Here is a 12059-nt window from a genome sequence, read left to right as displayed (position 1 = left end):
GGGTATGATCCCTGGACATACACAAATCCCCATCCTCCTCTTGAGACCTTCCCTTCCCCCATCCCGCTTTCCCCATCCCCCTCCCTGCTGATGATTTTTTTCGTTTGACTCTCTCCTCTGGTTGTTGTCTTCAATAAAAGATTTGTGTTGGTTTGAAAGCAATCTTCATTCTATTAAATGAAAGCAAAAAGAGCCCTGCAAAGCAACATACAATTATGTTAAGGTCCCTTCTTGCATCATGTGCACCAATCACCTCCTAGCATTATAAGCACTGCACTCCTGAGCATAGCAACAAATATTAGTGGCTTTCAGCTTGAAATTGCTGCCTCAAAGCATCCCTGATCCTTATGGCTCTGCGCTGTGCCCCTCTAATAACCCTGGTCTCTGGCTGTTCAAACTCAGCCTCCAGGCGCTGAGCCTCTGTGGTCCAGCCCTGAGTGAAGCTTTCACCCTTCCCTTCACAAATATTATGGAGTCTACAGCACGCGGCTATAAGCATAGGAATATTGTCATCAGCCATGTCCAGCTTCCCATACAGGCATCGCCAGCGGGTTTTTAAACGGCCAAATGCACAGTCCACAGTCATTGTGCACTTGCTCAGCCTGTTGTTGAACCGCTCCTTGCTGCTGTCAAGTTGCCCTGTGTATGGGTTCATGAGCCATGGCATTAAGGGATAGGCGGGGTCTCCCAGGATCACAATGGGCATTTCGACTTCCCCTACCCTATCTTCCGATCAGGGAAGAAAGTCCCTGCTTGCAGCTTCCTGAACAGGCCAGTGTTCCGAAAGATGCGTGTGTCATGCACCTTTCCGGACCAGCCTGCGTTAACGTCTGTGAAATGCCCATGGTGATCCACAAGCACCCGGAGAACCATTGAGAAATACCCCTTGCGATTAATGTACTCGGTGGCTAGGTTGTCTGGTGCCAGAATTGGAAGGTGCCTGCCATCGATTGCCCCTCCGCAGTGTGCGAAGCCCATTTGTTCAAAGCCATCCACAATGTCACGCATGTTGCCCAGAGTCATGGTCTTTCGGAGCAGGATGCGATTAATGGCCCTGCACATTTCCATCAACACGACTCCAACGGTCAACTTTCCAACTCCGAACTGGTTTAGCGACCAATCGGTAGCAGTCTGGATTAGCCAGCTTCCACAGTGCAATCGCCATGCACTTCTTCAACGGCAGGGCAGCTCTCATTCTCGTGTCCTTGCGCCGCAGGGCTGGGGCAAGCTCATCACACAGTCCCATGAATGGCTTTCCTCATGTGAAAGTTCTGCAGCCACTGCTCATCATCCCAGACATGCATCACGATGTGATCCCACCACTCAGTGCTTGTTTCCCGAGCCCAAAAGCGGTGTTCCACTGTGGTCAGCACCTCCGTGAATGCCACAAGCAATCTCATGTCATAGCTACAATGCGTGGTAAGATCAACGTCGCACTCCTCTTGCCTTTGTAGTTTAAGGAATAATTCCACTGCCACTCATGACGTGTTGGTCAGTGCGAGCAGCAAATTGGTCAACAGTGTGGGATCCATTCCTGCAGCCCGAAAGAAGCAGGGCAGGGCGCACAGTACACAAACCATTGAAAGATGGCGCCAAATGCGGACGGAAGCACAGGGATTGCTGGGATGCGAAGCAATGCATCACGGGGCATTGGGACAGGACCCAGGATGCCCCGCAACCGCTTCCGCCTTCCCACAAGTCTTAGCATCAGAAGAGGAAGAGATGCTCTGTGGGATAGCAGCCTAGAGTGCACCCCTCCTAATAGCACCGCAAGTGTGAACACGCTATTGCGCAGGCAGCTGTCAGTGTGAACACACAACAGCGGTTTTCCTTCAGCGCTCTCTGAGCGGCACTCTAACTTTGCCAGTGTAGACATTCCCTAAGACTGGAGCTATTTTTAATTGCTTTCATGCAGACAGTATGGATGCCAAGTTGTCATTCCCACTGCAAATAAGAGTTTTAAAGGGCTGGAAAATGGGGTATACGCATTCAAACTCCCCCAGGCATTTTAGCAGTAGTTGCTCATATCACCTCTAACAGAACCTGAAATTTACATGTAAAAGCAAGAGCCCCTACGTGCTGGTTGGCTTGTGTGTATTCATGAGTCACATGTACAGGTCATTTGACAGCAGTGCCGATAGTAATTCCTGTGTCAGACCTGGCCCAGCGGAGGAGGCCCATATTAATTAACTTTGCTGTTGTCTTTTCCCATAAAGAGATGCTTCGTTGGTGTCTCCTTATATGCAGCACTGTCTGATGTGCAGTACTGCACAAAGCCGTCGCCAGAAAGATGATTGTAACAAGTGACCAAAGGTCATGTGAGCTTGCTGATGTAAAATAGCACCTTGCTCCAGTTAATGGCTCCCCATGTCATAGGCTGAGCGTTCGGAGTAACTCAGAGCTGAAGCAGTACATACTGCATTCTAAATCCCGGGCCCAGAGGGTAAAGCTTGTGCTTAGCACTCTGGTTTGTAGAGCAGGTGTCATGAAGCTTGGAATCTTGCCTGTATGCTCGGGGTTCTACTGATCGCCATATTTGGGGTCGGGAAGGAATTTTCCTCCAGGGTAGATTGGCAGAGGCCCTGGAGGTTTTTTGCCTTCCTCCGCAGCATAGGGCAGGGGTCAGAAGCTGGAGGATTCTCTGCGACTTGAAGTCTTTAAATCACGATCTGGAGACTTCAACAGCTGAGATAAGGGAAATTGGGTGGGTCAGCTTTTGTGGCCTGCATCCTGCGGGAGGTCAGACTAGATGACCATAATGGTCCCTTCTGACCTTAAAGTCTATGAGTCTATAAGCATGGTGTTGTCCAGTTGTTATTGATGATGAGTTTTTATTTCTGATTGTCTCTTTCCAGGAAGTGGGATATCAGCATGGGAAGACAGTATTTAATGTCTGGGGCAGGAGCGGAGTCCTTGACAAGATGTTAAAAGACAGGCAGGAGATCTGCAAATCCAAAACATCTGGTGTAAGTGTTCAGTTTAAAAGTACTCTTCTTATTACGTGATGTCACCCAGCAGCCAGAGCACAGCTGAGCAGAGCTCTCTGACCCAGGCATTGTTGTATAATGTGTTAAAGGCTATCAAAGGGGGTGGGATTTTTCATGGACCCTTACTGGGAATATAGGCACATTCATTAAAAATGCATTGCAGTAAAGTTAGTTATTCTCAGATTTTTAGCATCTTGAGTTATTTTTATCACGTTCAGACAATACTCAGACAACACTCAGACAGGCATCCCTCCTGCTTATTGATGATGGTTTACTAGGCCAGTGACTCGTCTCTGATCAGCTGAATGGTACTCAGCACTGAGCAGACAGCTGAGCAGGCACCGTTGGCATTTTAAAAGCCTACCTGTCTATCATATCCACTGCTCGGTTCTCATGAATGTAGCATTCAATCAGTCAGAAATCTTGCATTATGCCCCGTGTGTTCAGTCCAGTACCAAAATGCCTGCACGGCCTATTTCAGGAAAGGAATTTCATACAGCAGGCATCAAAGACCCTGTGAAGGCGTGAGACATTGCCATCAGTGGTAGTTAAAATACAAGTTTTACTTGTACCACCTTCTCTACTCATGCTATCTGCTTCAGCACATCTGAGTAGCCAATGTTTAGGTTGCAGAACTGAGCTGGTCCTGACAAACCTAAGCGTTACTTAGTGTGGCTGAGTTGTTATAACCATATTGAGAGTTCCACTTAGAGCCGGAGACAGGATTTTTTATGGCTCATTGGGGAAGGGAATCCCTGTGCTCCAAGATGGGAGTTTCTTTTCTTTCTCAGCCTCCCTCCCCCTCCCAACATGCTATAAAAACTCCAGGGCCCAGTGGGTGTGGGAGGCCTCGGGGCAGGGACCTTGGGCATAGGCATAGTTTGACTTCTATTTGGGGGGAGGGCAGGGGTCAGCGGGGCTTGAGCACATGGCAGGGGCCAAGGAGAGAGTGACACCTCCACCCCCTGACTCGCCTCAGCAGACCACCCAGCCTGTCTGGGTTGTGGGGGGGGGCTGCAACCAAAAATTATCAGCTCAGCGCAAAAAGCTTGAAAATAGCTTAGGGTGCAGGGAGGGGGTAGCTCAGGGTGCAGGGAGGGGGTAACTAGGGGCTGTGTGCAGGGAGAGGGTAGCTCAGGGTGCAGGGAGGGAGTAACTAGGGGCTGTGTGCAGGCAGGGGGTAGCTCAGGGTACAGGGAGGGGGTAGTTCAGGGTGGAGGGAGGGGTAACTAGGGGCTGTGTGTGGGCAGGGGGGTAGCTCAGGGTGTAGGGAGGGGGGTAGCTAGAGGCTGTGTGCAGGCAGGGCAGTTGCTAAGAGACCCTGAGGTTACAAAAATGATGGATTGATGGGAATGGCTAACAGCTGATTGGGTGCATGCCTGCGTTTTTGGTTCCTTAGTGAGGACTACCCGCTTGGAGTGTATGCTCCAAGGTTCTACGCTTCTGCCTGAGCAAGGTCCAGTGTTCAAAGGGGTTAGCAAGGATTTCATTGTAGCTCACCACAATGCTAAAACTTCTGAAATTAAGTCAAGAAAAGCAAAACAAAGCTGGGCTTGACATCTAACTTCTCTTTTAGCAGCCTCTTCTGTGTCTGGGGGTATGTCTACACTACAGGATTAATCCGAATTTAGATAATTCGAATTTGGGAAACAGGTTGTATAAATTCGATTGTGCGCGGCCACACTAAGCATCTTAATTCGGTTTTTAACCACATTAATTCGGTGGTGTGCGGCCACACTACCCCATTAACTTAAACACAGTAATTCGGTGGTGTGCGGCCACACTAACCCTAATTCGAATTAAAAAAATCGATTTAGGCTCTACTCCGTTCGTCGAGGTGGAGTACAGAAATCGATTTAAAGGGCCCTTTAATTCGAATTAACTGGCTCTGTAGTGTGGACGGGTGAAGGGTTAATTCGGATTAACGCTGCTAAATCCGAATTAATCCCGTAGTGTAGACCAGGCCTGAAGGAACTGGCTTGCTGCTATAGGCTCCTGATGTGTGTTTGAAGAGTCCTTTTTAATCACCTGCTTTTTTAAAGTTCTTTGCTAACTTTGAGCAATATTTTACTTTCCTATTAGGTGTTTCTTTAACAGAGGTGCCAGTGCTGTGTATGATTTCAGAGTAGCAGCCGTGTTAGTCTGTATCCGCAAAAAGAACAGGAGTACTTGTGGCACCCTAGAAAGTAACAAATTTATTAGAGCATAAGCTTTCGTGGGCTACAGCCCACTTCTTCGGATGCATAGAATGGAACATATATTGAGGCTATATATATACACATACAGAGAGCATGAAAAGGTGGGAGTTGTCTTACCAACTCTGAGAAGCCAATTAAGTAAGAGAAAAAACTTTTGAAGTGATAATCAAGATAGCCCAGTACAAACAGTTTGATAAGAAGTGTGAGAATACTTACATGGGGCTCAGCCATTCCCAGTCTCTAGTCAAGCCTAAGTTGATTGTATCTAGTTTGCATATCAATTGAAGTTCAGCAGTTTCTCGTTGGAGTCTGTTTTTGAAGCTTTTCTGTTGCAAAATTGCCACCCTCAGGTCTGTTACTGAGTGACCAGACAGGTTAAAGTGTTCTCCTACTGGTTTTGGAATGTTCTGATTCCTGATGTCAGATTTGTGTCCATTTATTCTTTTGCGTAGAGACTGTCCGGTTTGGCCAATGTACATGGCAGAGGGGCATTGCTGGCACATGATGGCATATATCACATTGGTAGATGTGCAGGTGAACGAACCCCTGATGGCATCGCTGATGTGATGTGTGTCTATCTTCAGCCACCTATGGGATGGAACACAGCAGCTGTTTAACAGCATACAGCAACGCCACACAATGCTTTAGGAAACAAAGTACAAAATGCAGAGCGCAGAATGTCTGGTAGTAATACCCCGATTTTGGATGCAGCCAAGATACCAGATATCTCTACTCTGGAGAGAAATACTGTGTGTGCTATGGGGGTCTTTAAGGACAGCAGGCATTCCTCAGTTTCAAGCTCATTGGAGCCATAGCACTATGCCCCCAATACCAGTTTTGGAGAGAAGAGTGCTACAACAGTCCAGTTGTACAAGTGTGCAGATAGCGGGATGAGAAAATAAATCTCTCACTCTTATTGCTGGCCCAAATTAAAATCTGCTCACAGTCCACATGTTCTGGGGCGGCAGCACAAGATACAAGGGTCCTGTGCCTGGGGATAGCTGTAGCAAACCAAGGGCCCAATTCAGCAAAGTGCTGCGTGCCTTCAACTCCCTTGTACCCCCCAGGGTTGGACTTTCCTCCTCCCTATTTCCAGCATGTCAAGGTTGAATTTATAGTATGAAGGGTCCCCAGCTCTCTAGGATTCTACTCTGTACACCCTTACTCTCAGGGCCGGTGTAACCACTAGGCAAACTAGGTGGCCGCCTAGGGCGCCAAGATTTGGGGGCGCCAAAAAGTGGTGCCCAAAAATGTTTTTTTACACTACAGTGGAGTCGCATCTTACGCGGAGGTTAGGTTCTAAGGTCAGCGTGTAAGAGGAAAATTGCGTATAGTGAAAATTACCATAAAGTACAGTACACACAGTATACACTGTATACACTAGAACAGGGGTCCTCAACCTACGGCACGCAAGCCGATTTTTTTTTTTAATGGCAGGCTGCGGGTCCCGGCCACCGCTGAGCCCGCTGCCGGCCTGGGGTTCCATTCACTCAGCCAGCAGCAGGGATAAATCGATCCCCGAACGCGCTCCCGTCGACTCCGGAACTCCACCAGGGCGAGCGGCGGTAGCGGAGTCGATGGGGGAGCCGCGGCCGTCGATCCCGCGCCGTGAGGATGGGAGGTAAGTCGAAATAAGATACGTTGACTTCAGCTACACTATTCCCGTAGCTGAAGTTGCGTATCTTACATCGACCCCCTCTTCCCCCCAGTGTAGACCAGGCTCAGTGTCCCACGTCAGGAATCCACAGCGTGTCTGTGTTCCTCTCCTGTTCTGGGAAGTCACTCCCTGGAAGAGCCATGGCCTCCATCCTGTCAAAGGCTTCCCACTAGGGCCCCTGACTTCCTGTGCACAAAACTAGGATTGAATGACTCATCCTTCTCCCCAGCTCTTCAGCTGTGTAACTTCCCTTTGAGCCCCCTCCCCTTCTTCTACACTGAAACCTGCCTCTTGAATCCCTGACATCTCATTTCACTTAATTTCTTAATTCTTACCTGTCCAGAATTCCATCCGTCCATTGTGTCCCCAATTGCCCTGTGGAGCTGTTAGTCCAGGATCCTCACTGTGCCTTAGTCCATACCAGAATTACATACTGGCTGAGTTATAAATTCAATGTCCAGAGAGATCCATCTGTCACAGCCCTCTTGGGAGAGGGGTGACTCAGAGGACTCTCCAGAAGGGCAAAGCCATGGGGTTATGGAACCCCATCAAAAATGTCATAGCACTTATACTGCTAAAAATGTCATAGCTTCTCAGTGGTATGCAGTTGAGGGGATGGAGAAGTACTGTGCTGGCCTATCTGCAGAGTGTGTATTCATTGCTTTTACCTTTTCTGCATTACATGTATTTTTGAAAAGGAGATCGTGAATTTTCTGTAAATTAATAGAAATTAAATGTAGGAAATCATCTCCTAAACTTTTTATCCACATACATATTACACACACACTATGCTAAAAGAACATTTATTAAGATTGCGAAGTCAGGAAATGCCAAAATTAAAGTTGCCTGTGCAACCCTAATTCAGCCCCCTTGTGCATATACATTAGGTTACAGTCTTTAAATTACATTATCACATAGCATTTTTTCCACAGGATCCCTGCCTCATTCAGTGCACAGGGTAGGCCTGCACTGGGGATGAATCAGCATTGTATTTAGTAAAGGAGGTTGTTTTTTCTAGGACCACTGTGCTTCATTTCTTGGGCCTGGTCTACACTGGGTGGGGTGGCGGGGATCGATCTAAGATATGCAACTTCAGCTACGAGAATAGCGTAGCTGAAGTCGATGTATCTTAGTTCGACTTACCTCGTGTCCTCACGGCACGGGGTCGATTGCCGCGGCTTCCCCGTCGACTTTGCTTCTGCCTCTCGCTGAGCTGGAGTTCAGTAGTCGACGGGAGAGCGATCGGGGATCGATTTATCACATCTACACTACACACGATAAATCGATCCCCGATAGATCGATTGCTATCCGCCGATCCGGCGGGTAGTGTAGACGTACCCTTGGAGAAATTGGCAGTTGTGTAATGAGTAAGGCAAGGACTGCAGGCAGAAAGAGGAGAGTCTCGTGGCTGAAGCAGGTGAATGCTGCCCTAGAGAATTGCATCCTATCCCTACCTCTGCCACGGAGTTTCCATGTGAGTTCCCATGTAGTGCTGGGCAAGTCACTTAAACCAAACTTTTCCCAGGTGCTTTGAACATAAAAAGTGCTATATAATGCCGAGTACTCTGAAAAATCTGATCCTGTGTGTCTCAAATTGGGCACCAAAAATAGTGGAAACTTTTGACTTTGAACTTTTTGTGCTTCAGTCCCCCATCTATAAAGTGGGACTAATCCCCTGCCTGCACTTCATAGGGGTTGTGAAGAGAAACTAATGTTTGTGAAGAGCTCACTATAGTGATGACCACCATAGAAAAGCCCTTGAGGAAGTTAATAACTCTGTCTTCAGAGTGGGGTTTGAATAATGCACAAAAAATAAGGCCTAGGGCTACACCAAACTATACCATGTGATAGTACTGAGCATGCTACTGTAGGAGGCAGAAACTTGGCTGATGACAGTGGCTAGCAAAAAGAGACTGGAGTCTGTCTATCACAGATGGCTGAGGAAGATGCATAAGTTTACTGGAAAGACAAAATGTAACGTATGTGAGAGTAAACTAGCTGACAGAGCAGGACGTGTTAGGAAATCTCGCCAAAGAAAGACTGGTTCGACTGGTTGGGACATGTCCTTCATCTAGTGAACATGCTAAGCAAGCCCTGAATTGGGTACCCGAGGGAGGAAAGAGAAAGCGAGGAAGGCCGAGGAAGAACTGGCAGAAGACTGTGACAGAGGATATTGACTGCACTGGCATCACCTAGGAACACATACCACACCTAGTGAGCAACCTTAATCAATGGAGGAACTGTACTGACCCCATGTGTCAGAGGCATAGGAGGAACTGAGGTCTAAGGTGGACAGAAAAAGGAAAGCGCCACCTTAACAAAGAGATATTAAAAAGACTTAGAAGGGTCTGGGTGGCAGTAAGATGTAGTCGTGGAAAAAGAGAACCTTTCACATCGGGTCACTGCTCTGACTCAGACCCAGGTGAGCAGTATGATAGCTCTCATTTCTGCCTTATGGCAGTTTGATAACCTGTGTGAATTGAGCCAATGTTCACAATCTACTTTCCATGTGTTCAGGGAGGGATAGCTCAGTGGTTTGAGTATTGGCCTGCTAAACCCAGGGTTGTGAGTTCAATCCTTGAGGGGGCCATTTAGGGAACTGGGGTAAAAAAATCTGTCTGGGGATTGGTCCTGCTTTGAGCCGGGGGTTGGACTAGATGATCTCCTGAGGTCCCTTCCAACCCTGATATTCTATCATTCTATGATGAACCACCATGGCAGTGACCACTAATTGGCCGCCTTGTTGTCTTGTCACAGCAGAGGCCAAGGATCGAAGGGGACTGAAGACTACATTGTTGTCTGCCCTCTGTAGGTGGGTCCTTCCATGGGCGGGGGCAGGTTGGGAACAGATTGAGCTACACATTGATAGTGAAAATGAAACAAAATATTGAATAGCTGCTCGTTAAGTGAGACTCATCCATCCTGTGAACTGAATGGGGCAGGGTGCAGTGGGGAAATAGTATGCGCTTATGTAATTTAAAAACTGTCATAATGGATACACGCAAGGGGGCCGAATTAAGGGTGCACAGACAGCCTTAATTCTGATATTTTCTAACTTTTGAGCTCTTGACTTTGCAACCTTTATGGCCTTTTTTGTGTATAATTTCCTAGGGGTTTTAAAAATCAAACTGAAAAAACAGAAATTTCATTGTGTATCATCATTGACACCCACATGGTTCCTCAGCAGGTTTGGAACATTTAGATCCACCGCATGGATCTCTGCCACTGAGCTAATGGAGTACCTGATAGCAGTAGTAGGTTGTCATACGCTATGTGAACCAGCAATAGAGGTGAATGAGACACAACTTTGCCAGTAGGTTTCTGACAGCAAAGGAAGAGTGAGACTCTGGAATCTTGGGCTCCATTCCAGGCTCTGTAGGGGAATGTGTGCTAGTGAGCACAGATTCTTCTGCCTGCTTTCCCCCAAGCAAGTCCTCTTCTGCCGCATCACTTCCAATCTATCCCAGTTCTGTCTCTTCCCCAGTCCTGTCTTCCTTGCTTTCCAGTCCCAGGCTCCTTGTCCAACCAGTCCTAGTCTCCCCCTCTGGGCTTACTATTTAAATCACAGTCTCCCACTTCCCACACTCACTCGCAGTCTCCTTGCACAGCCAGTCCCAGTCTCCTCCTATCCCACCAGCTCCTCATCCAATCTCAGCGTTTCTTCCCCCCAGCCAACAGGCTTCTAGTCTCCATCCCCCATGTTTCTCTCACCAGCTCTCAGTCCTAGTCCTCCCCACCTCAGCTCCCAGTACTAGTCTCCTTACCTTACCAGTACCAACCTCCCTTCCTCACCCCAATGGCCTTGCCCAACCATTCCTAGTTTCTCTGCACACGACTCGAGTTCCAGTCTCACCAGATGGCTTGACCTAATCTACTCCTTTCCCTCTTCCCTGTCCAGCTTTTGTTCCCTAACGTTTAGTAAAGTTATGAGCGATGGAAAACAGGGTCTTATAATGGGATGTGGCAGGCAGCTTTAATAGGCTTGTGCTACCCACCCACCTGTAGTAATGGGGATTGAATTATAAATTTCATAAACAATAAAAAAGCATTTGTAGATTGCCTAGTGCTGTGTCCAGCTCTGCCTCCACACTTGGGCTGTAATGGGAGGCTCTGCTGAAGGGGAATCTCTTCATCTGGCCTAAAGAGCCCAGTGTCCTCTGAATTCTGAGAGAAGTTAAGCTCAGCAAGATAAAATTCTGATTCCCAGCTTTTAGGACTCCTTGGATGCTGATTGGTAGGTGAGGAGAATCATAGAATCATAGAATATCAAGGTTGGAAGGGACCTCAGGAGGTCATCTAGTCCAACCCCCTGCTCATGGCAGGACCAATCCCCAACTAAATCATCCCAGCCAGGGCTTTGTCAAGCCTGACCTTAAAAACCTCTAAGGAAGGAGATTCCACCACCTCCCTGGGTAACCCATTCCAGTGCTTCACTACCCTCCTAGTGAAAAAGTTTTTCCTAATATCCAACCTAAACCTCCCCAACTGCAACTTGAGACCATTACTCCTTGTTCTGTCGTCTGCTACCACTGAGAACAGTCTAGATCCATCCTCTTTGGAACCCCCTTTTAAGGTAGTTGAAAGCAGCTATCAAATCCCCCCCTCATTCTTCTCTTCTGCAGACTAAACAATCCCAGTTCCCTCAGCCTCTCCTCATAAGTCATGTGCTCCAGCCCCCTAATCATTTTTGTTGCTCTCCGCTGGACTCTTTCCAATTTTTCCACATCCTTCTTGTAGTGTGGGGCCCAAAACTGGACACAGTACTCCAGATGAGGCCTCAGCAATGTCAAATAGAGGGGAATGATCATGTCCCTCGATCTGCTGGCAATGCCCCTACTTATACAGCCCAAAATGCCGTTAGCCTTCTTGGCAACAAGGGCATACTGTTGACTCATATCCAGCTTCTTGTCCACTGTAACCCCTAGGTCCTTTTCTGCAGAACTGCTTCCTAGCCATTCGGTCCCTAGTCGGTAGCAGTGCATGGGATTCTTCCGTCCTAAGTGCAGGACTCTGCACTTGTCCTTGTTGAACCTCATCAGATTTCTTTTGGCCCAATCCTCTAATTTGTCTAGGTCCCTCTGTATCCTATCCCTACCGTCCAGCGTATCTACCACTCCTCCCGGTTTAGTATCATCTGCAAACTTGCTGAGGGTGCAGTCCACGCCATCCTCCAGATCATTAATGAAGATACTGAACAAAACTGGCCCCAGGACCGAC

At 47.9% G+C, this 12059-nt stretch overlaps 1 protein-coding gene across 2 annotated transcripts in view; it reads left to right on the top strand.

The window, feature by feature from the left end:
- PNPLA7 (patatin like phospholipase domain containing 7) overlaps positions 1 to 12059 on the top strand; it is a 130852-nt gene that overhangs the window by 101946 nt on the left and 16847 nt on the right. For both annotated transcript variants that reach the window (XM_026658720.1, XM_026658719.1), the window contains one exon: positions 2856 to 2966. In XM_026658720.1, coding sequence (XP_026514505.1) covers positions 2856 to 2966 — 111 coding nt within the window. The remainder of the gene's footprint in view (positions 1 to 2855; positions 2967 to 12059) is intronic.

The sequence above is a fragment of the Terrapene carolina genome, unplaced genomic scaffold, assembly GCF_002925995.2.
Source record: "Terrapene carolina triunguis isolate 2854851 unplaced genomic scaffold, T_m_triunguis-2.0 Scaffold508, whole genome shotgun sequence".
In the NCBI taxonomy this organism is placed as follows: Eukaryota; Metazoa; Chordata; order Testudines; family Emydidae; genus Terrapene; species Terrapene triunguis.
Note: the sequence above shows the minus strand (reverse complement) of the source record. Positions and strands in the feature narration are given on the sequence as shown.